Source organism: Rhinopithecus bieti, unplaced genomic scaffold (assembly GCF_001698545.2).
Source record: "Rhinopithecus bieti isolate Rb0 unplaced genomic scaffold, ASM169854v2 scaffold_43, whole genome shotgun sequence".
Classification (NCBI taxonomy): domain Eukaryota; kingdom Metazoa; phylum Chordata; class Mammalia; order Primates; family Cercopithecidae; genus Rhinopithecus; species Rhinopithecus bieti.
The window spans coordinates 678,537-703,967 of NW_016803060.1; the positions used below are offsets into that span (position 1 = coordinate 678,537).

Consider the following 25,431-nt stretch of genomic DNA (forward strand, 5'->3'; position numbering starts at 1 on the left):
TTTTGAGACAGAGTCTGCTCTGTTGCCGGGGCTGGAGTGCAGTGGCCGGATCTCAGCTCACTGCAAGCTCCACCTCCCGGGTTCCCGCCATTCTCCTGCCTCAGCCTCCTGAGTAGCTGGGACTACAGGCGCCCACCACCTTGCCCGGCTAGATTTTTGTATTTTTTAGTAGAGATGGGGTTTCACCGTGTTAGCCAGGATGGTCTCAATCTCCTGAACTCGTGATCCGGCGTCTCGGCCTCCCAAAGTGCTGGGATTACAGGCTTGAGCCACCGCGCCCGGCCGAATTTATCTTAAGTTTCAAAACTAGCATTAGATTGTTTTGAATAGTTTAAAAATTTTTATGATAATCTGATCACATAATTAAAACAAAATTCATACATCAACTTCATGAAAGTACATAGTGGTATACAGACTTTAAAACTGTTCCTCATTTGGAAACACTGTGTTGTATATTACTGAGTTAATGGAGCTGTGAAAGCAAAATTAGATGGTGCATTTTTTCTAATTCATTTGACACTTGCGATGGCAAAGCTAAGAATGTTCATTATGGACAGGATGCCTCCTGCAGATTTAATCTCTAGTCTACATTCCATTGCTTGCTGATAACGAAAAATACTTCCATTTTCCTCAGTAGAGTTCAGTCTACTGTGTAGGATTCACCTGATGGGCTTTCACCACCAGGAAGTGCCTGGGGTTTTTATTGAGCTAAGGGGAAACACTCTGCCCAGAAAAGCCCTATGAAGGCAACTGGGGACTGGCAGTGTTGATGTCAGCCTGCTAAAGCCATTAGATAGGAAATGTCACAAAGGTACAGTTAACGTAGGGGTAAGAAAGGAAGGTATTATGGACTCCAAGTGAGAGACTAGACAAAATCAGCAGGTACAAGTCAATGAGCAGTATTTGGAGTTCTTAAAATTAGGAGAGTAGAGCCAGAAAGATATCAGGCTTAAATATAGTTTTTAAAAGTTAATAAACTGATATGCTATATACCTTTAAAAACAGAAGCTAACAAAAAAATCCCAAAGTATGATTTCTTGAGTATGACCCCCAAAGCAAAGGCAACAAAAACTGATAGAAAAAACAGACAACTCATGGATTGGAAGAAAATATTTCCAAACCATGTATCTCTGATAAGGAACTAATATCCAAAATGTATAAAGAACTCAAACAACTCACTAGCAAGGAAACAACCCAATCAAAAGATGGGAAAAGGACCTGAGTAGACATTTCTCAAAAGAAGATACACAAATGGCCAACAGATATATGAAAAAATGCTCATCATCACTAATCATCAGGGAAATGCAAATCAAAACCACAATGAGATGTCACTTCATCCCAGTTGGGAGAGCTATTACCAACAGATAAAACATAACAAGTGTTAGTGAGCATGTGGAGAAAAAGGAATTCTTATGCACTGTTGCTGGGAATGTAAATTAATACAGCCATTATGGAAAACAGTATAGAGGTTTCTCAGAAAACTAAAAATAGTATTACCATATAAGCCAGCAATCCCACTACTGGGTATATGTCCAAAGAAATCGAAATCAGTAGGCTGAAGATGTCTTAACATCTTCAGAACACGGGAGATGTCTGCACTTCCATGTTCACTGCAAAATTATTCATAATAGCTAAGAAATGGAAACAACCTAGGTGTTCATCAGCAGATGAATGGATAAAGAAAATGTGGTATATGTTAAAAAAAAGCCAGTAGCTTTTCTCTATACCAACAACATTCAAGCTGAGAGCCAAATCAAGAATGCAATTGCATTTACAGTAGCCATACATGCAAAATACCTAGGAATACATCTAACCGAAGTGGTGAAAGACCTCTACAAGCATAACTACAGAATACTGCTGAAAGAGGACAGGTGCAGTGGCTCAGGCCTATAATCCCAGCACTTTGGGAGACCAAGATGGGAGGATCACTTAAGGTCAGGAGTTTAAGACCAGCCTGACTAACATGGTGAAACCTCGTCTCTACTAAAAATACAAAAAAAATTAGCAAGTCGTGGTGGCACATGCCTGTGATCCCAGCTACTAGGGAGGCTGAGGCAGAAGAATCACTTGAATCCAGGAGGCGGAGGTTGCAGTGAGCCAAGATTGTGCCATTGCACTCCAGCCTGGGCAACAAGAGCGAGACTCCATCTCAAAACAAACAAATAAACAAATAAATAAATAATACTGCTGGAAGAAATAATAAATGACACAAACAAATGGAAAAACATCCTGTGCTCATGGGTTGGAAGAACTGATATTATTAAAATGGCCATACTGCCCAAAGCAATCTATAGATTCAACACTATTCCTATCAAACTACCAACATCATTTTTCACAGAATTAGAAGAAACTATTCTAAAATTAATACAGAACTGAAAAAGAGCCCAAATAGCCAAAGCAATCCCAGACAAAAGAACAAAGCTGTCGGCATCACATCACCCAGTACCAGGCTACAGTACGAAAAATGCATCATACTGGTACAAAAACAGACACACAGACCCATGGAACACAACAGAGAGCCTCAAAATAAAATAGCCTACCTACAGCCATCTGATCTTTGACAAAATCAACAAAAATAACAATAAGGATATAACTCCGTATTCAATAAATTATGCTAGCAGCAAAAGAAATATCAACAGAGTAAACAGACAACCCTCAGAGTGTGAGAAAATATTTGCAAACCATGCATTCAACAAAGGGCTAGTATCCAGAATCTACAAGGAGCTCAAACAGATCAGCAAAAAATCACAAATAATCCCATCAAAACCTGGGACAAAGGACATGAATAGACATTTCTCTAAAGAAGTTATACAAACAGCCAACAAATGTATGAAAAAATGTTCACCATCATTAATCATCAGGGAAATGCAAATCAAAACCACAATGAGATACTATCTCACACCAGTCAGAGTGACTATTAAAATGTCAAAAAGCCTGGGCATGGTGACTCACTTCTATAATCCCGGCACTTTGAGAGGCTGAGGCAGGCGGATCACTTGAGGTCAGGAGTTCAAGATCAGCCTGGCCAACATGGCGAAACCCTGTCTCTACTAAAAATATGAAAATTAGCCAGGCATGGTGGCACACACCTGTAATCCCAGCTACCTGGGAGGCTGAGGTAGGAGAATCAGTTGAACCCAGGAGGCAGAGGTTGCAGTGAGCTGAGATCATGCCACTGCACTCCAGCCTGAGCAACAGAGCAAGATTCAATCTCTCAAAAAAAAAAAAAAAAAAAAAAAAATCAAAATAACAGATGCTGTTGAAGCTGCAGAGAAAAGGGAACTCTTATACCTTCTTGGTGGGAATGTAAATTAGTTTAGCTCCTGTGGGAAGCAGTTTGGAGATTTACCAAAAAAAAAAAAAAAAAAAAACCTAGAACTACCATTCGACCCAGCAATCTTATTACCGTGTATATATCCAAAAGAAGAAAAAATCATCCTACCAAAAAGACCCATGCACTTGAATGTTCATTGTGGTATTATTCACAATATCATAAGACATAGAATCAATCTAGGTGTCCATCAGCAGTGAACTGAATAAAGAAAATGTGGTACATAGGTTGGGCGCGGTGGCTCACGCCTGTAATCCCAGCACTTTGGGAGCCAAGGTGGGTGGATCGCGAGGTCAAGGGATGGAGACCATCCTGGCCAACATGGTGAAACCCCATCTCTACTAAAAATACAGAAATTAGCTGGGCATGGTGGCATGCGCCTGTAGTCCTAGCTACTCTGGAGGCTGGGGCAAGAGAATTGCTTGAACCTGGGAGGCAGAGGTTGCAGTGAGCCAAGATTGCGCCACTGCACTCCAGCCTGACGACAGAGTGAGACTCTGTCTCAAAAACAAAAAAAAAGGACAATGTGGCACATGTATGCTATGGAATACCATGCAGATAAAAAAGAAGAAAACCATGTCCTTTGCAGCAACATGGATGCAACTAGAGGCCATTATTCTACGGAAACTAGCAGGAACAGAAAACCAAATACTGCATGTTCTCACTTGTAACTGGGAGCTAAACATTAGGTACTCGTGGACATAAAAATGGTAACAACAGACACTGGGGACTACTAGAGTGGGGAGGGATGGCGGCAAGGGTTGAAAAACTCACGGCTGGGTACTATGCTCAGTACGTTAGTGATTGCATCATTCGTATCTCAAACCTCAGCATCATGTAATATATTTATGTAACAAACCTGCACAAGTACCCATTAAATCTAAAATAAAAGCTGAAATTATAAAATAAAAAAAGAAAACATGGCATATAAACACAGTGGAATGCTATTCAGCCTTAAAACGGGAGAGATCCTGTCGTTTGAGACAACATGGATAGAACTGGAGGACATTAAGCTACGTGAAATTAAGTCAGGCACAGAAAGACCACACTATGACACTTATATGCGGAATATAAAAAATTGAACATATAGAAGTAGAAAGTGTAATGAGGAATACCAAAGGCTGAGGGAAGGTTGTGGTCATTCTGCATTGTGAACATATATTCTGCATTGTCAAAACATCGTATCGTATCCCATACAGATAAATAATTATTATTTGTCAGTTAAAAATAAAATCAAAAGTATTCCAAAAGAGGAAAAGGAAGCTAACAACAAAAACAGCAACAACAACAACAAAAAACAACAATCTGATGAAACAGTCTCAGAGAGTTATTGGCAAAAATCATGACAAAGTAAGGTCTTCTGCCCAGATTCTTCCTCATGCAGTATGTTTAAATTATGTGGAAGACATACCTTAACAATTTCCTCCCCACTGACATGCCGCAGCCGCCCTAGTACATCCATGATCCGGTCGGGGAAGGCCTTCCACTTCAGCAGAGCTAGGAGGTCCACTAGAAAGCAAGCCCAAAAGAGGATGAACCCTGGCTATTTTTTGTCTTTTTTTTTTTTTTTTGAGACGGAGTCTCGCTCTGTCGCCCGGGCTGGAGTGCAGTGGCCGGATCTCAGCTCACTGAAAGCTCCGCCTCCCGGGTTCACGCCATTCTCCTGCCTCAGCCTCCTGAGTAGCTGGGACTACAGGTGCCCACCACCTCGCCCGGCTAGTTTTTGTATTTTTTAGTAGAGACGGGGTTTCACCGTGTTAGCCAGGATGGTCTCGATCTCCTGCCTCGTGATCCGCCCGTCTCGGCCTCCCAAAGTGCTGGGATTACAGGCTTGAGCCACCGCGCCCAGCCGTCTTTTTTTTTTTTTCTAAGACAGAGTCTCACTCTGTTTTCCAGGCTGGAGTGCGGTTGCGCGATCTCAGCTCACTGCAACCTCTGCCTCCTGATTCAAGTGATTCTCCTGCCTCAGCCTCCTGAGTAGCTGGGATTACAGGCATGCGCCATCATGTCCAGGTAATTTTCGTATTTTTAGCAGAGATGGTGTTTCACCATGTTGACCAGGCGGGTCTCGAACTCCTGACCTCAAGTGATCTGGAGTGCAGTGGCCGGATCTCAGCTCACTGAAAGCTCCGCCTCCCGGGTTCACGCCATTCTCCTGCCTCAGCCTCCTGAGTAGCTGGGACTACAGGTGCCCACCACCTCGCCCGGCTAGCTTTTTGTATTTTTTAGTAGAGACGGGGTTTCACCGTGTTAGCCAGGATGGTCTCGATCTCCTGCCTCGTGATCCGCCCGTCTCGGCCTCCCAAAGTGCTGGGATTACAGGCTTGAGCCACCGCGCCCAGCCGTCTTTTTTTTTTTTTCTAAGACAGAGTCTCACTCTGTTTTCCAGGCTGGAGTGCGGTTGCGCGATCTCAGCTCACTGCAACCTCTGCCTCCTGAATTCAAGTGATTCTCCTGCCTCAGCCTCCTGAGTAGCTGGGATTACAGGCATGCGCCATCATGTCCAGGTAATTTTCGTATTTTTAGCAGAGATGGTGTTTCACCATGTTGACCAGGCGGGTCTCGAACTCCTGACCTCAAGTGATCTGCCCACCTCAGCCTCCCAAAGTGCTGGGATTACAGGCATGAGTCACTGCACATGGCCAAACCCTGGCTATTGTAAGGTCAAGCAAGGCCCAGACTCTCCCAGTCAAGGACAGGTGAAATCTAGAGGAACAGAACTAGCTGCAAGCATCACCGCAGACTGAGATCAAGGCCAAAGACTCATCCGTGAACTCTGGATGTATTGTGGAGCTACTAAAACCATGGAAAACCTTGTAGGCTGCTATTGCTGAGTGATTCCTTCAACTTCAAAAGAAAAGAAGCTCATTATTATGGCATCAAGAAGGAATAATTTCTGTCTCCCTTCACATGCACTAGTAATGTGGAGTGAACAATGGAGGAGGGTGGAGGGCACTACCATGCAGGCACTATCACCTACCATTCTGGGTGAGTTTGGTAGAGGAGAGCTGAGTGGAGATGAAGAAAGACTCTTTGGTGCTGCGCTGGAAGATGAGGCTAGACGGGATATTAGGGCAGCCATTGTAGTCCTCTTTGCAGCAGGGCAGGCCCAGGTACAGAGCATGGTTATTAAACGTGCTATTCTCATCACACTGTAGGCAAAAATGGAGAAAAAAATGTCCCCTGAGCCATGCAACACGCAAAAACCAGATCCTAGGAATTTCTGGGCTGATATTTGCTCTCATCTTCCTAAGGCTGAACACTGGGCCTCAGGTCATCTTGGAAGAGTACTTTCTGTTCAGAAACTCCCTAGAACAGCTCATGTGCCTTTTAAACAGAATATGGTAGGGCATGTGGTTGCCACCTGATGTGCAAGTAACCTTGGGTGGCAGCTATGCTGTGGTAGCTGACAGTACCATGATCTCAAATAGCAGGTCTAAGAATGTACTAAACAAGACCACAATGGCAATGAGGGGTTGGTAATGGATTTCCATCCAGTGAAGTGAGAAGTAGAAAACAAAGAACCTGTTGGGATTACTTGTGGGAGGAAGGCCACTGCACTTAGAAGACAGAAGCCTACTCAAAGATGTCCCATTGTCACCCATCAGTGTACTTCCCTGGGTCTTCTGGCCTGCCCAGTGAAAACCACCTAACTGAGAAAACCATATGTGAGAGCAGCCTCGGCAGGTGAGGGGTGGGGATGAAAGGCAGCTAGGCTTCATACCTTGTACACATAAAGCTCGTGAATATCATCTGAGAGGGTGGTGCCATCGTCACGCATCAGGGGTGAGAATGCAAAGCCAAAGAGTTTCTTTTCCCCTTTGTCCTTTGCTGCAATCAGAGCCAAGTATTAGTTGTTTTTTGCCTCCCACTCTGCTTCCTCATGGAAATTCTCCTTGTGCTTATCACCTATGCTTTTGTCCCTCACCTCTTTCATTAACTAGGTGGCAACCTGACTGCAGGAATGACGAGAAACGTACTGAAATGAGTTTCCATTCATACTCAAGCCATATAGGCTACCTAGACCCCAAAAGAAACTAAATTGCTGGTCTTGATGAACCAGGGTCTCTTTAATAAGGAGTTTAATAACGGTACAAAGGAATATTCAAAGGAGAATGACAATGGACAATAATTTCAGACACTAGGTCAGACACTAGGAAGGGCCAACACAGGACTTTGTGGTTTTGAATTACTGCTTTTACAGTCCCAAGAACAGCCTCTAGTGACAACCCATCTCTGAGTATCTGTTTATTCCTAACTCCTCATTTTCTTGCCCAAATAATAAGAATCCACTTAATTCTGTTCCAGAGAGGAGACAGTTATATTTATACTCTCAAGGGAATGTGCGTGTGTGGCGGGGGAAGTCTAACTCACTGGAACAATGTCTGAACTCGAAGCGCAGGTGGGAGCCCCGGAACCGGTCAATGGGGATAGGCAATTTGATAATTTCTCCCCAGCGAGGACTATTACTGTGGTAGAGGACAAAGGAGTGGTAGGAACTCCTATTTGGCTCTCCTGAACCCAAGCTGATGCAATCCTGGAAGAAAGAAACAAAATAAGATGTCATCTTTCTGGTAGGAAATGTCTGGATTTCTGTGTCACTAGGACACTTTTCTTTCTCTTGTCTAAAGGTCTCATTTTTGCTCTAATCAAAATCTATGAGATAAGAAAATGCATTTGATTTAAATTCAATACTTTTGGAAACAGTTATGTAGATGGTATATGAAATCAGCAGTCACAATGCTGCTTGTTTTCTTTGGGGTGAAAGTAACCACATGTACTCCTCAAAAACAGAGAGAAGCAGGGTGGTGCATCTAAATCACTAAGGTAGGCTCTTCATCCTCACTAAGAAGAGAAACAACAAGCTGCATGAGAAAAGTCAACTGTATGTAACATTTTACCAGATCAGAAAAAAAATTAAATTACAAAGTGGAGAGAGCCTGTTTTCTAATTGTCCTCAGTCCCACACTGGACTGGCATTTTAGGTCACCCCTGGCTGACTTTCTTTAGATATAACCAAGTTAGACTTAACCCATCTCCCAAATATTGCCATGAAGATGCAGTCTCAGTACTGCCCATGCCCTTGTCTGGACGACAGGAAGCTTTGGGCCACATAATCCAGAGTAGGTCCCTGTCCACACAGGGGTGATGTGATCAGCTGACCATTCTCCTGCCACTGGCACACTCCATGCAAACAGTGAACAGGCTTAGGTTCTTGAGTTAAGTTTTTAAAATGACACATAAATCATTGTTTCTACTACTATTTCAACATTCTCCTTTATTTCTGTCTTGATTTGGGAAACAATTTTGACTAATTTTACCTTTTTTCTCTGTCAAATGGGAAAGATCATTCCTGTTCTATCTCACAGGGCTGCTGCCAACACACAGAAGCAAGGTTTATACAACACCGATTTGTCTTCTACCAAGCGGACTGCAAATGATGTCTTGTTATTCACCGCAGACTTTACCATGACAAGACTGAAGAAAAAACTCACATGCAACAGAAAAACAGCACTCCAAGTCTTCACTTTCAGTGAAGAGTAACAGAGGACACTTGTACTACATTGGCTTTAATCTTCCAGGGCCTGAGTCTGCTGTTCTTTGTCCTATAACTTGGTACCAGGAAGTGATTGTCTAAGTTCCACTCTTGACCAAAGTGTAAATATAACTTTCTGTATTAGCTCAAGGAATAAAAAGGCAGAATGGGACCTAATAACAGTTATCAAAAGTAGGCAGCTCTATGCTAGGTGGAATGGCAAGAGAGACAACATGTAGGACAGAACTAGAGGGAATAGGTCTAAAATGGAGCAAGAGGGATTCAGGTCAGACACTAGGATAAATTTCCACAATGGCTATACAATACTGGAAGTCATTATCAAAGCACACTTTAGGGTTTTCTTCAAGAAAGAAAAAGGCAGAGAAAAAGGCTGATGGGGTGATTTTAATCCTGCTTGAAGAGAATGGGCCTCTGGATAAAGTCCACAGAGAATTATTATAGGATTATCTTCCAACCCAAATGACTGACTGGCAAGCCTTACCTTCAAGATTTCTCCATCTGCATAAAGCACATACATGGTCACTTCAATATTCTTTTGTACACTCTTTCCTCCTCTCTCGAAATCCCCCTTCTCCAGGGTTAGGTACAAGTCATTGCGGATATCACCTGCGGGGAAAGAAATGCCACAACCTTATGACTCCAGAAGTCATACTGCCCCATTTTCACAGAGAACTAGGCTAGCATTTGGACCTTCTGGGGCTTGGGTGGCTGCTCAGGGCATTCCAAGCTTGGTTAATAATGATGGACATTCTACCAGTATCAGTGCAGCAGCACCCAGGTTGGTTAGTCATGTGTTCTCTAAGTTTGAGTTCTAAAGATGTTCACTACACCTTGTCAAGGGTGGAGAATCTTTCAGATTGTAGATACTCAGACTGCTCAGTCTTTCTCCCCTCAAGGAGAATGGCTGTAATGTAAGCCTCCCAAAGTGGGAAGATTCTAGAATCAACAGGAATAACATTTTAACATGCCTATGTTTTAACTACTAATCCCTCTTCTTTTCCCTCAAGAAGGGTTTCTCTTTTATAGATTTATACTTTTTATATGCTTTCTTTTTGCAATCCACATCCATTCTGACTAGAGGATATATTACTTTTCCTTCCTCCTGGAGGCTTTGTTCCAAATCCCGTTGCCTGCTGGAGTGACAGGTAGAGGTCACTGGACTACCTGTCACTTTTTCTTCTTTTTGTTTGCAAGTGCACTGGAAGATCACTTTCCAGAAGCATAGGCAGTAAGGCAATGAGGCAACAATGTGTTGTGCTTTTTTGCTTCCCTGTGCTCTGACTCCAGCCCAATTTGCCCATCTCTGTTGTTCAAGACTGGGGAGGAGAAGCTCAAACTTCAAGTCTAAAATGACCCAAGTTATATCTTCCTTTTTAGGGTGATGAGTTGAGGGGAGACAGCATTGCCTGTTCATGTATAAGAGTGTACTTAGGCTGCTCTAAGTTCCTAAACCTTTAACATGACCAGTTTTATTCACATGAAAAAAATAGTAAAAGTTGTGGGGGCAACAAACTTCAAAGGGAAAAAAATGGCAAAGGAAAATGGGTAAGACCAAAATGAAGATGTGTTAGCAGCCTGAAGAAACCAAATGAGAGGTAATGAAACAACTTGCAAAACATGGCAATTCGGAAATCAGGTATTTTTTTCTACTTCAGTTCTTAGAAAAACTGGTACATTTAAATATGTTACTACCTGGAATCACAATGATAGAAGCAGGGTTTGTTTTTGGTTAGCAAGTGGACTTTCTGGTTTGGTCAGAGATAAATGATAATGCTCTTTTTTGCACTGACTACCTTTCTAATAATGGAAGCATCTGAGTTTCTCTCACGCAGGAAACAGGAATAGACCAGGACTGGCACATATTTGAGGATTTCAGGGTCTTTGTGACTAGCCCTTCCATTATTCAGGTCATTTTCCTATCACAGGTATGCAATCTTGCAATCGTGGTTATTTGGTGGCATAATGAAGGTTCTCAAAATACTGTAGCTAAAGTGGGGAAGAAAAGTTCATGACAAGTAATTAATTATCCCTCAGGAGCCCTAAGAACTTTCCCTAATGTGTGAAAGCCATCTTCTTTCCCAAACAAGCAACCTTGAGGTTACCATGAAGGAAAAAGAAAATGTGTTTTGAAAATCATACCAAAATGCCACTGTTGCATATGTGGGATAGTCTGGAGGACCACATCTGCACAGACCCTTGGATTGGGAAGTGCCTCTGCTTTAAATTCTGATGAGTCTAGAATCTTAATCTGCTTCCTTTTGGACATTGCTGCTTGGGCCCTCCTGGTACACTATTTAAAGCACCCAGGAGTACAGGGTAGGTTTGGGTGGGGAAGACAGGTAGAACGAGAAAGGAAGCTCAAATTTATCAGTCTGTTACTGTCAGGACAGAGGCTGAATAAAGTCAGTCCTGAAAGTAAAATCCAAACTTAACTGAGAACTTTACTATGGCTTATTGCTATTTTTCTTCATTTTAACTTTCTCCTTTAAAGTCAGGTTACTGCTATTATAGTGGGATAAATCATAGTTACACCTGGAATTTTTAACAATTGAAACAGGCTTCTTATAAAGGTCTTTTAATTGCACATTAGTTTTCCTATGGAATTTAAGTAATACTTAAATTTGCAGACTGATTTAGCACAAAGTGAATAATCTAGAATTTTTTTATTATTTATTCTAAAATTCTAATTTTTATCCTTTTCTGAGTCAAACAGTCCAGAAAATTTTAATGCTTAATCTAAAGAATAGGTGCTTAGTTTAAATACTACCCTGATTTGAACTCTCTGGAAGTTATTCTCAAAATAATCTATGAGGTTTTTAAAAGCAGTTACCTGTTGGCTACCAGCAACATTATTGTAGGCTGTACAAACATTTTTAGTTTCTGTGGCTCTATACACAGGTTAAACAACAAACATGTCCTTCAAATGAAACATTTTCAAATTTTTCCTAGTTATATATTATATAGATTACTAATATAGAAAACTAGGGGCTGAGCATGGTGGCTCATACCTGTAATTCCTGCTATGGATTATAAGGAGGCTGAAGTGGGGAGATAGTTTGGGGCTAAGAGTTCCAGACTAGCCTGGGCAACATAGTGAGACTCTTCAAAAAAAAAAATTTTTTTTTTAAATTAGCTAAACATGGTAGTGCACACCTGTAGTCCTAGCTACTCAGGAGGCTGAGGAGGGAGGATTGCTTGAGCCCAGGAGTTTGAGGCTGCAGTGAGCTATGATCATGCCAGTGTACTTCAGCCTGGGTGACAGAGTGAGACACTGTCTCTTAAAAATAAATAAATAGATAAATAAATAAATAAATAAAATAAATAAAATTAGTGTCTTGGAGATTGTTAATGACAGAATTTGATCTGTGTTGACCATACAGAGATATGCTCAGTTTCTGGGCAGAGCATTTTAAGGTAAAATGCCAGTTTCAAAATGGAAGGATTAAGCTACATATTCCTGTAGTTTTCATTTTTTAAAAAAACAGAATGCCCTTGGTGCTCATCTAGCTGAGAAAATTTATCAATACAAGTAATTGTACCCTCTGAGTTACAGACTGAAGCAGTTTATTTTCATCAGGTCTTTAGCTGCTCTTCATTTGGAGAACAGACCTGTCTAGACTAGAACTATTCTCAGCCAGGTTAGGTATTAGGCTACTGGGCTTATGGGTTGCAATTATGCAATTATGGTTTCAATTTCAAGAGCGGCAATTTGTGAAAATGAATGTTGCTGGGAGGGAGAGGCTTCTTGTCAAAATCTCTCTGGGGAATCATTTCAATCAAGCTCTCCACTAATTCTCTTGGAACTAGAAGAAAACATAAGCAGAAGCAAATGTGAAAAGCTCCAGGGATCTATTGACCCAGGCCTGCCTGCCTACCTTACAGATAGCCTTCCATGGTTCCCCCACTCTTCAGCTGTCCCTATTGCATGTTACATGTTCACAAAACCTACCAGTGGGATCATGCCTTTGGGTTAAGGTTCTGTTTCCAAGAGGCTCCTGTAAACTTTGGCACTAACTGCCAGGAAATATTACCAGGAGAGACAGGCATGAGGGCAGGCACATTACAATGAAGATGAGAAAGAGAAAGATGGAGCAGTGGTTTTGGAGGTTAGTTTGCATACCAGTGCCTGGATGATTGCATTCGAACCACCTGGGGAACTTGTTGAAAACAGATTTCTAGCATACACACCTTGAAATTCCAGTGGGTCTTGTGTACATATATTTTTTTTTAAATCACCAAGTGATTCTGATGTTCTTCATTGTTTAACACTAAGAAACCAGAACATGGAGGTCTGCTGGGAGGACACTGATGGAGTTTGGGTAGGGGTGGAGGACTGGGCAACTCTTAGGCAGCATGGAGGAGTGCTGAGAGGGTGAGTCTTTACAAGAAGTAGGAGTAGGTATTTCTGAGGGTAGCCCTGATGATGGGTCTCTCTTTTAGGAAGGACCTTGGGCAGCCCTGACTCCCTTTGTTAAGTGCCTTCTGCTTCCTAAGGTTGGCAGGGTATCTTACAGCATCAGTAATGCCTTACATTGAGTGCTTAGTGCCTGGGTGACATCCATTAGAGTTTCCTGAATGAAGTGGAATGATTTGAGTTTTTTCTTATAAGAGGGTCTTGGAATAAAATATCTGTCCCTTTCACAGTCTCACAGGATCTGTTGATACAGCTGCACTCAGAAAACTGGGCACTTAAGTTTACAGGAGTTGACAAACGTTTTCTATAAAAGACTAAATAGTAAATATTTTAGGTTTTGTTGGCTACGTATGTCTCTGGCAGGTGTTCTTTGTTTTTACAACACTTTTAACACATAAAAGAAAAACATTCTTAGCTAGCAAGAAGTACAAAAATAGGCTGTTGGCTGGATTTGGCCCATAGGCTATAGTTTACTGATACCTGGCTAGAAACGTTTATGTGTGAAGAACAGCTGCACTACACTGCAACTGCACATCAAAAATACAGATTGTTGTGTGCCTAGACAAACAGCTACTGGGACAAAGCAAGGTAATGAACCTGGGGCTATGTTATTATGACAGGGATTGGCCTGGAATACTCTGAGGTGCTTATGGAGTAAGCGATCTTAAAAGTAAACAGTGCTGTTCAACCACCAGAAATCTTAGGGGGATAGATAGGGAGCACTGTGACAGACGAGTGACAGGTCTGATCCTCTGAAGACCTGCATCCTGGTGACTCTGGAGAAACAGTTCATGATGTGTTTGCAGATTTCTTCTGAGAGTAGTCTCAGAGGTCTCCCAACCTCTGAAGTCTAGCTCAGACACCAGAACATTTGTTAGCAAGAGAACCTCTTGCCAGATACTCCAGTACTACTTGGAACTTGGGGCCAAATGTTTCATTAGTGCTAGCCTATGTGGAATTCCATCCCAGCAGAAATAACCTGGGAAGGCTCAAACAAGTTTGGCCAGTCAAAATCTGATATGAGTTCTTTATTATATCCACATTCCTTCTGTATAAACTACTCACACTTCGTATTAGGAGGCTCTGGGTTCAAGTATTTATATACAATATATAGATATATATATAGTACTAAAATATAATACTATATAGATATATATAATTTTTTTTTTTTTTTTTTTTTTTTGGGGGGGGTGATGGAGTCTCGCTCTGTTGCCAAGGCTGGTATACAGTGGCACAATCTTGGCTTACTGCAACCTCCACTAACTGGGTTCAAGCGATTCTCCAGCCTCAGTCTCCTGAGTAGCTGGGATTAAAGGCTCCCGCCACCACGCTGAGCTATTTTTTAATTTTTAGTAGTGATGGGGTTTCACCATGTTGGCCAGGCTGGTCTGGAACTCCTGACCTCAGGTGATCCGCCTGCTTTGGCCTCCCAAAGTGCTGGGATTACACATGTGAGCCACCACACACCACCCAATAATATTTAATACTATATTATTTATACCTTGTCTACTTCTAGACAGGATTAGGAGGGGTTTCTATAGATGTGCTTTCTCTTCCTTAAGATCATGTAGATGAGAACTGACTTTCTTTCAGTACAATTGGGATGATGCCAAGCCTATCTGTTGGAAGAATAGAAGGATGTCTCCTAACAGTATACATGGAAATGTAGCGATGTCAGCTACCATTTAACTTGGATGGTTTTAGGTATGTAACCAATGGAGTATTCTTATTTTCCTGAGGAAGAGACAAAAAGAAAAAAAAAAGGCTCTTGAGAGGACTTCTTTAGAGTACCCAGGAAAGGAGGATTCTTTCTTTTTCTTACCATGTCTTTGGTGTCACACTTCCGGTTTCCATTGCAACAAAGTCAGTGATGCTCTTTGCTCTAACAGGATGAAAGGTATGGCCATAGTGTGACATCACTACATATAGTTTTTCTTTTCTTGAATCAGGGATGTGATGATCTTCCAACCTCTTTTGAGACTAGATGTGATTATTCTTAAACCATCCCTTAGATACACTGCCATAGCCTCATTTGACACTCAGATTGACCAGCGCTATGAACCCACTTGTGGTAAACAACGTCATTGCTCCCCTTGAGGAAAGCTTTCTTCCAAAAACTATGTCTCTGTTAGTTTGCCTTTTCATGTGAAGTATGTCCCAACAAAGCCAAAAAGAGAAGCTTTCTGCCTTTCTGATTCTTTGTGGCTTGGAGTAAGCACGATTCCTTTTCTTTTCAATGAATGCAACTGATCAGTCTCACACAAAAATTGTTTCCTGTATCTATACACCTTAAGCTTGTTAAGATTTTCTAGACCCAGTTTCTTCAGATCTTAGCGAATACTCAAAAGTAATACATAGTGCTATAGGATGGGCTGGTAGCTTTTCTTTTCATGTCTTGTCAGTTACCCAAGAAGGTGAGGCTGATGAGGATTATTAATATGTACATGACACCCCACCCCAGTATTGCAACATTCCATGAAACAAATGAAGATGAGAACAAAGCAGGCAATAAGCAGACAGAGCACACAAAAGACAGAACTTACACCCAACTATCTTCATCTCTGCATCAGAAAGAAAGGGACGAAAATGAAGGGACAGCACAGAGAAAAACAAGAACAATTAAGACAAACAGGAAAAGAAAGAAACATCACTTGAAGGTCAGTGATGAAACATGCACATTTCTGTCAGGAGTCAAAGAAAAGGACAGAGTGTGTTTCTGAGCACAAGGGGAAGAGTCAGAGGGTCCTCTAAAAGGATGTTATGCCTATATAGCTGCCTTCTAATAGATATGTCCAGAGGGGAGGAGTAATTGAGTACAGGGAATCAAGAAGGGGAGAAGCATCCATAAGCAGAGTACTTTCTAGGACATGGTTCTCAAAGGGGGTCCCAGACCAGCAGCATCACCATTATATGAGAGCTTGTGAGAGATGCAAATTGCCAGGTCCCACCACAATCCTACTAAGTTAGAAACTCTTGGGGTGGGCCCAGAAATCTGTGTTTTATGGGCCTTGCAGGTGATTCTGAAGCACACTAAGGTTTGGGAACCACTGCTTTAGGAAAAAAACTTAGTCATCTGTTAGAACAACATAATGAATCGTAGATGGGCTTCTTATGACAAGACAGAAAACCATTTAATATGAAATTTGGCTCATATCACCTACAGTCAATGATAACTTTAGAAATTCAAGGCCTAGAAAACAGGTTAAATCATTGTATTTCCCAAAGAACCATGACAAAGCCCTTTATTTCCACTGACTACAGGGTACAGACTTTCCAGGAAAGCAAAGAAAGAGAGCCATAGCAAGTGGTGGCACATCTCTGCTGGCTTAGACATGGTCTGAAGAAGGGTACAGTCCCTTCTTGAGCAAGAGGTTTTCGTTTGGTTTTGGTTTTGAGACAAGTTCTGCTCTGTTGCACAGGCTGGAGTGCAGTGACACTATCTTGGCTCACTGCAACTTTCATCTCCCGGGTTTAAGCAATTCCCATGTCTCAACCTCCTGAATATCTGGGACTACAGGTGCACGCCACCATGCCCAGTTAATTTTTGTTCTTTTTTTTTTTTTTTTTTAGAGATGGGGTCTTGCCATATTGGCCAGGCTGGTCTTGAATGTCTGACCTCAGGTGATCCACCTGCCTCGGCCTCCCAAAGTGCTAGGATTACAGGCGTGAGTCACCGCGTCTGACCAAGCAAGAGGTTTTATTTTATTTTAATGTTTTTGTTTGAGTTGGGGTCTCGCTCTGTCACCCAGGCTGGAGTGCAGTGGTGCCATCTTGGCTCACTGCAACCTCCACCTCCCAGGTTCAAGTGATTCTCCTGCCTCAGACTCCTGAGGAGCCAGGATTACAGGCGCCCACCACCACCCCTGGGCTAATTTTTGTATTTTCAGTAGAGATGGGGTTTCACCATGTTGGCCAGGCTGGTCTTGAATGCCTGACCTCAAGTGATCTGCCTGCCTTGGCCTGCCAAAGTGCTGGGATTACAGGCATGAGCCACTGAGCCTGGCCCGAGTTAGAGGTTTTAAATCATTTCTTTCAGGTTATACATTTTTGGCTAACCGTTTTCTTTAAAGTTTTATTATAGCTAATTCTGACACAGGAGCTACAGAAAACAATGTTAACATCAACTTGTTTACCTGGAACACCTGTCCTGTTTGTCTTGCCTGCCCATCTTCTTAAAAAATCTAGAAAAGGACTAAAAGTGTGCCATAGAGTTATTATTAGCTTTTGTACTTCACTAAAATGAGTTCAGAAGGAAAGAAAAAGTATCCACTGAAATATGGTGATCAACTAACAAAAGGTTATATGCTCAGTTTAAAAAAAAGTGGCTAGGCCGGGCGCGGTGGCTCAAGCCTGTAATCCCAGCACTTTGGGAGGCCGAGACGGGCGGATCACAAGGTCAGGAGATCGAGACCATCCTGGCTAACACGGTGAAACCCCGTCTCTACTAAAAAATACAAAAAACTAGCCGGGCAACGTGGCGGCGCCTGTAGTCCCAGCTACTCGGGAGGCTGAGGCAGGAGAATGGCGTAAACCCGGGAGGCGGAGCTTGCAGTGAGCTGAGATCCGGCCACTGCACTCCAGCCTGGGCGACAGAGCGAGACTCCATCTCAAAAAAAAAAAAAAAAAAAAAAAGGGCCAAAATTTTCAATTTTTTTTTTTTTCCATAAATTAAGATGGCATTTCCTGGGTTGGCTCCCAGAACATCAGCAGTATCACTGTTGCCTCTTGCTCATTACCAAGGGTCATGAGCAGAACTGAATGGCTGTGTAGTCATGGCCTCAGTCATGGAAGAGCAGAATATCTCATGCTCACATCATCCCTGTGATATGTATGCTCTCATGGAAAGCAATGGTAGAATGCCAAGAAGATCTTTTTAGAAATCATATGTTAGCTACTGGTGTGGCTAGACCTTGTGTGAACTCTCCCTTACAGCTTTGCTAGTATGCTTTGACAAGGACCTATCTGGGCCATCCTGACCAAAAAAAAAAAAAAGACCTTTCCAAATGAGTGTTTGATAGTTTCTGCCAAATGCTGGATAGTTTTAAAATAAGGATCACAGTTTATGAATAATTCTAGTTTTTTCATTTACTTTAATTTCTCAGACTTATCATGCTGTCATGGTCACAGTTACTGACATGATTTCTTTCCTTCTTATTTCTCGACATGTTCATGGGTCAAGAAGATGAAGTTGCAATTTCTTGTAACTTGGTCACACCAGCACTGTGAGAGCTGAGGGACTGCACAACTCAAGTAAAACACTCTCACAGATGATGGGTGGACTAGCTGCAGGTAGAGATGTGGCCAGGGTTTGAAAAAGACTCCTAAGGATTTCTTAACAGTCACTGTTTCCCCAGACAGGCTGACCACAATGTAAAACACTCCTGCATACTTTTCCTGCTGATCCAATAGGACCTGCAGGTACAGTCCTATCACTTTGCCCAGGGACTGCAAACCTACTCTTGACAGTATATTGGGGCATATTAAGGGGGAAATGAGAGTTGTTAACAGCCCACAACGCTGGGAGTGGCCATCTGTGCAAAAGTTCTTTTCTCTGGAAGAGAAAGGATGGAAGAGGGGGCAGATTATGCAAAAGGGCTGCTCTGCCTATGAATCAGTCCTCACTTTCGGCTATAGCGCTCAGTACTTCAAAGGCAGGCTCACAGCCCCACCCTGGGCCTGCCAGGACTGCCCAGTATCTCTGCCTTGTGGGGAAAATCATATGATGATACCTTAGCTGCCCAGAGGGAAAATCCCCTTAACCTCAGCTTGCCTCACCAATGCTTGAAATTGCACATTTCCACAGTCATGTCTAGCTGTGTGCCAATGATACGAAGAGACGCAGAGTATCCTAAAAAAGATTTCTTTCCACAGATGAGATTTTGACAATGTAACTTAAAATCAAATTTTGCTTAAATACATTTTTGACTGAAGCTTGTTCCTTTCTAGTCTCTGATCACTTGGTTTTAATCCCAGGAGTATGTGAAGACTATCAGGAAGGTAGTATCTGAATCTTAGAAAAGTTCTTAAGAGAAAAGAAGGACTTTAAGTATATCCCCTTGGGATACATTCCACCACATAAGCCTAGATATTTAATTTTTAAAAGATCACCAGGTTGATTTTGGTATCCATTTATTCTTTTTTCAATTTTGGTAACTTTTTTTTTGTTTGTTTTTTGTTTTTTTTTCTGAGACGGAGTTTCGCTCTGTCTCCCAGTCTGGAGTGCAGTGGTGCGATCTCGGTTCACTGCAAACTCCACTTCCTGGGTTCACGCCATTCTCCTGCCTCAGCCTCCGAAGTGGCTGGGACTACAGGCGCCCACCACCATGCCCGGCTAATTTTTTTTTTTTTTTTTTTTTGAGACGGAGTCTCGCTCTGTTGCCCAGGCTGGAGTGCAGTGGCGCAATCTCGGCTCACTGCAAGCTCCATCTCCCGGGTTCCCGCCATTCTCCTGCCTCAGCCTCCCGAGTAGCTGGGACTACAGGCGCCCGCCACCACGCCCGGCTAGTTTTTTGTATTTTAGTAGAGACGGGGTTTCACCGTGTTAGCCAGGATGGTCTCGATCTCCTGACCTCGTGATCCGCCCGTCTCGGCCTCCCAAAGTGCTGGGATTATAGGCGTGAGCCACTGCGCCCGGCCCTTTTTTTTTTTTCATAGTCAAGAAGCCTGACTATGCTTGGGCTCTTTTCGTAATTAGCAGCCTAGAAAGAGCTAAGAAAGGTGTCACGACAGGATGGTAGAAGTGTCCTGTGGCGGTCATTACCCCTACAACAGCTTTCATAAGCATGAAGTCTCCCTAGCATTTAGAGAAAAACATAATTGATCTACTAGCCTATGTTTCCCATCCAAAAGACTCTCCTGTGTGCATCAGTAGAAGATGAAGGCTGTGCGTAGCAGCTTGCTCTGCATTTACAGTGTCTATGGAGAGAAAATGAAGGTGACAGGAAATAAATCTGGGCATAGCCTGGGAAGTTGGAAGGCAGCTGGAACCCATCACATAGGCCTTCTCTATGGCCAAGCTACCCAACCCTTTGTGTATGTGCTGGCAAATGCTTCCAACAAGAGAATTTAGTGAACCACCATGAAGAACTCCAAATAAGTGATATTTAAAGTGATCACAATCAGTTCAGTCTAGTCTGGCCTGGCCCTTTACAATAAAAGCAAATAAGCTTTCAGCAGAGCATTAAAACTCAACTGAGGCCAGATGTAGTGGCTCAAGTCTGTAATCCCAGCACTTTGGGAGGCCAAGGTCAGGAGTTCAAGACCAGTATGCCAGTACTGGATCACTTGAGGTCAGGAGTTCGAGACCAGTCTGGCCAACATGGTGAAACCTGTCTCTACAAAAATTACAAAAATTAGGCAGGTGTGGCAGTGTACATGTGTAGTCCCAGCTACTCGGGAGGCTGAGGCAGGAGAATCGCTTGAACCTAGGGGGTGGAGTTTGCAGTGAGCCAAGATAGCGCCACTGCATTCCAGCGTGGGCAACAGAGTAAGACTCTGTCTCAAAACAAACAAACAAACAAAAAACAACAACAACAAAAAACTCAACTGAGAGGGTAGGTCCACTCCTCCTATAATCTATTCAGACAACCAGACATTTACCTGTTCTAATCTTCTTCTCCTTATTTGCATCTTCTCTGGTTATCTGGACACCTACCATCCATCTGAACCATGCCTCTACCCCTTCTTCATTCCTGATAACTCCCTTGGCTCTGATGCCCCATTGGGATCCACTTTTCCAGTCCTACCCACGTCTGCCTAATTAGAAAACATGAACCTGATATCGACCTACTGGGACCACAGTTGAGGGTCAATGCATTCCCAATTTGTGCCCTGGCTCTCCACTGGGCATTAGATGAAATGGGTGAGACAATTCCTGAGAAGCTGACCAGGTAGTGCTATATTCACAATGTCTAACTTATACCATTTGCCTGATCTATTTTTCTGATACATGAAAATGGAAAGGTATCTACTATTCCTACACATATGGGATTCACTGATACTACACGCATATATTTTGATATATTTTTCCCCTTAAGCAGGAAGTTCTTGTGAGACAATTATCTTCTAAGAAAAGGAAGGAAGAGTATAAAAACTCTCCATGAAGGTTCCATATTCACTCCTACCATCCAGCCTTCATAGAAGACAACAAAGCCTACCTATCTGCTGGAATGTCATGTTGCACTGGTGAATGCAATGTAGGGGCTTCTGGAAAAGAACAAATGCCTATAAGAGCCGAAGGGCCATTGACTGCAGACTGCAGTAAGCAGCCTGACTTGGGATGTGGGAGATTTTAATAGTTGCAGGTCTCCTCCATAGCACAGTTCACCACCTTCTCAGGAGGGGAGCACTAGACTCCATCCTAACCCATCTACCTTCCCAGCCCCAAGCAGTTCTGCATACCTGGCATAATGACATCAGGAAATCCCAATTTTCTTGTAATTGCCAATCCCCTATTAAATATCATGGGATTTTCTCTCCGAATCTGTTCCATGTCTCCACGAAGAAGCTGCAGAGAAATGATGAGACCTGCAAAACCAAAAGCATTTTCTTAGAATCACAGTTCTACCCTGTTATATAGTACTAGAAAAGACATAGTCACGTTTTCCAGAAGAAAATTTGCAAAGTTCAGCAAAATTCTTGAGAAAACTTTGAGGCAAAAGTGTAAGTTATTTTCAAGAAACATTTTGGAAAGCTAAAGAAATTTAAGTCAAAGTGACCCCAATAACCCAGAAAACTAGTCTATTAAACACAGACCGAGGTCTGGGAGATTGAGTTGTCTCTCCCTCCGTTCCCCAGCATCCAACTAGGGTCCAGCTGGCCCTACTGAATGAGAGGGTTGAACTACATAAGTTATATATTTAGGAACCTAGAGAAATCTATAGAGTAGAAACAAGCATGACCAAAGAAGACCTTCAGTCAGGGCATCCCAAATATGAGAAATGAGCAAGCTAAGATGTGCTGTGTTTTATGCTGGGAGTATGTCAAAGTGTGGGAAGTAACTTGCTAGTTTAATCTTGCACTGGCTAGCAACAGAGGAGACATCACATTCTGCAAAGAAAAGAGGGTGCTTTTGCGGGACTAACCAAGCCTTGACTCCATGAGGATTTCAGATCCTCCACATGATCTTTAATCAAAACTTGGAAGTATTTGAAATATCCCCCCAGGTGAGCTGCCTTCTGGCTCATTACTTACACCCTTGGAGTTGTGCACAAAGCTAGAATCTCCTGAAATTTCCACCTCCACAGCATCCTCCTGAGGGTCCCCTCTGCAGCTACTGGCTAGAAGGCTGTAACAGTCAAGCCTCTATGGAATTAGGAAGTGTTACCTCTATAACTGTGAATGGGTTTAGCTGTTAACAGGATGAAGAATTTAGGCGTTGATCTATGGGTTGAGAGGAGGCACCCTCATTGGTCTATAAACTTGTGAGTTAAATAGCAGATGAACATCTATAGAAATGAGGGAATAAGGTGTTATGATAATGAATACAATTAGAAGAGTCGTAGCTGGAATGGAGATAGTAACAAGTAGAATTGTAAAATAAGAATGGTCTAGGAATGGGGAGGCAGGAGGGAATGGAAAAGTAGTCAAAGACAGAAGTCAGATAGAAGGGTTACAGATATTTTATCTGGCAAGAAAAGTATGCCAGTAGCCAGGAATATGTACTCTCAGAGCTGGGCCAAGGGATGAAATACGGTTCTACTACAGCCCAGACAGAACCTCAAGATTATCTTGTTGCTTCTACTAAACTCATGCTTCCCAAGAAACCTTGGGATTACAAACATGGTATCTCAAGTGTCATTAACACCAGGATCACAGTGCCCTGAAAAGGCAAACATACAGTATTCCAGTTGGCATTCTGGTTAGATAATCAGTGTTTAAGATTTCAGCCCCTCTAAAGTAATTATCTTAAACCTAATCACTGTCGGACTAAACTGCAATTAGTTTATGAACCTGAAAGGCTGGGAGCCATTACCAAAACCACAATAATCTTTGTAGAGAACAGTTTAGGATATATCTGCCCTCCCCTCATAACCCTAACTTATTCATCTTTGTTGTGTTTACGTAGCTATCAAATCATATCCTCTGGGTAAACAGAAATCAGACTTACGAAACAGCCCAGCATGAGCAAACAGCTGGGGATGAAAGTCTCCGTAATTTGAGGGAGTTGCGGTTGGAGGGCAAAAGCCAAAAAAAAAAAAAAAAAAAAAAAAAATCAGTGGGTGTACTCTAACCATTCTGCATTGGCAAGGGTTTATTTAAGTACTTGCTGACTGCCTTTTGTCTCTGCATTTTCTGAGCAACCAAAACGGCCTACAGATGCAAAGCGAAACTCATGAAGATGTTGACTAAAGGTGCTGAGAGTATCACAATTAGTTTTTGAGCTACCCAAAGGGATCCTAAAGAGCTGCTCTCTACTTCTAAACGTAACAAATAAGAGAAAACCTTCAAGTTCATGCAAGAGATCAGATGAAAAGACATGCAAAGAATGAAAGAAATCACCAATGGAGGCTATAAAAACTGTATGTCCTTTTGTAGAGATGGGATCCTGGAACTTGTGGGTTTCCTTTCTAGTTCTGAAACCCTGTGTTGGTATGAAGCACATACCAAATAATGCTAAGGCATGATTCTGGGCACAAGAGAGCCTTCATTAATAGTTCAGAAAAGTGACCCACTCACTCACCCAGTATGCAACCAGTCCCTTGGCAACACTTGATGTTCTACCTGACTATCATCTCAATGGGGCCCTCAAATCAAAGAATTTGAAAATAACAAAGTCTATACAATTTCTCCATTAATCTGGTCTCACTGATCACCTGATACAAGAAAACCATTTTCTTACTGAACCTCTTATCGGATTAAAGACTGACCCACAAAAAGTAACTGGACAAATTAACACCTGTGTAAAATATTGGAGGGCACCAACTTGACTCTGTTCTTGTGCCACACGCCCCCACCCCTCCTTGTGGAAATGCTGGATGAGGATTAATTATATAAATTAATGTCAGCCCAAGATATGGAAATAAATTGTAGTTAACATTCATTTTAAAATAAATAGAAAACTTGTGTGTCAACTGCTTTATCTTCACTTGTCCTTAATACTCTTCATGCTACTACTGGAACTGTTAAAAGTTCAGTTTGTAGCTACATATCCAAGAGGCCAACAATGGAAATGAAGACCCACATCTATTAAAGTTCACATAAAAGAGTTATTGCTGGATGATACATTTACTCTCAGCATTCAAACCCAGTATAGCAATTGCTTCTGCATTTTTAAATTATGTGACTTGAAGGAAAAGCACTAATGACTTCGGAAACAGAACTGCAAGGCAATGACCTGCCCACAATATTTAACAAAGATGAGTAAAAATTTATAGCAAAGTAAACTGATTTTTAATAAAGATGTATCTTTAATTAAGCAGACTAATAAAGACCTGAAATATTCCTTGAGCAATCTATAAAATTCTCTGACACGAAGACCCCAGAGTCCTGCAGTAGAAAACCCATGCTCAGAAGCTTGGCAACTGAGTAGAAAGGCCAAAGGTCTGGAGTCTGGAGACCTGGGTTCTATCCTTGTTCAGCCACTAAGTCATTTTGCTAAGCTTCAGTTTCCTCATTTATTTAATGAGGGGGTTGAAACAGGTGATTTCTAAGGTCTCAGCTAGTTTCTAACATACTTCAAAAAGAAGCAGCCTGTTCCTCCTACTGACTTTTCCACAACTACACAGACCTCCTCTCATTATAGCCATCCCAACTGAGGCTCTCTGAAGTCTGTGGTGTCCCGCAGAGAGGTCTTTCTAACACTGTTTAAATGGCAAGTGTCTGTGAGTTCTAGACAAAAATCAGACACAGCACATGGCACAGTCCCTGCTCGCTCTGGGGAGCAAGACAAATCTCATCATCTTAACCTGGTGAAGCAATGGTAGAAGTTGCTCTTTCACGAATTAGTACTACCATCTCTCTTTTTAAATATTCTCTATATGTTTTAATCATACTATGTCCCAAGAATGTGCAGTCAAGGGCACTTCTTTATAAATCAAATAAGTAAATAAAGCAAAGAACATGACAAATATTGATGTGAATTGTAGTTTCCCAAATTGCTAGTAACTTTCCTATATTTTCAATAATTTT

The 25,431-nt window shown here is 42.1% G+C and overlaps 1 protein-coding gene across 1 annotated transcript in view; it reads right to left on the reverse strand.

Moving 5' to 3' along the window:
* Window positions 1-25,431, reverse strand: part of DOCK3 (dedicator of cytokinesis 3) — a 404,390-nt gene that overhangs the window by 143,395 nt on the left and 235,564 nt on the right. Inside the window, exons 10-15 of the mRNA XM_017890007.1 lie at window positions 21,703-21,828; window positions 9,370-9,494; window positions 7,706-7,868; window positions 7,056-7,162; window positions 6,312-6,483; window positions 4,743-4,840 (exon numbers count right to left, since the gene is read on the reverse strand). Of these exons, the coding sequence (XP_017745496.1) occupies window positions 4,743-4,840; window positions 6,312-6,483; window positions 7,056-7,162; window positions 7,706-7,868; window positions 9,370-9,494; window positions 21,703-21,828 (791 nt within the window). The remainder of the gene's footprint in view (window positions 1-4,742; window positions 4,841-6,311; window positions 6,484-7,055; window positions 7,163-7,705; window positions 7,869-9,369; window positions 9,495-21,702; window positions 21,829-25,431) is intronic.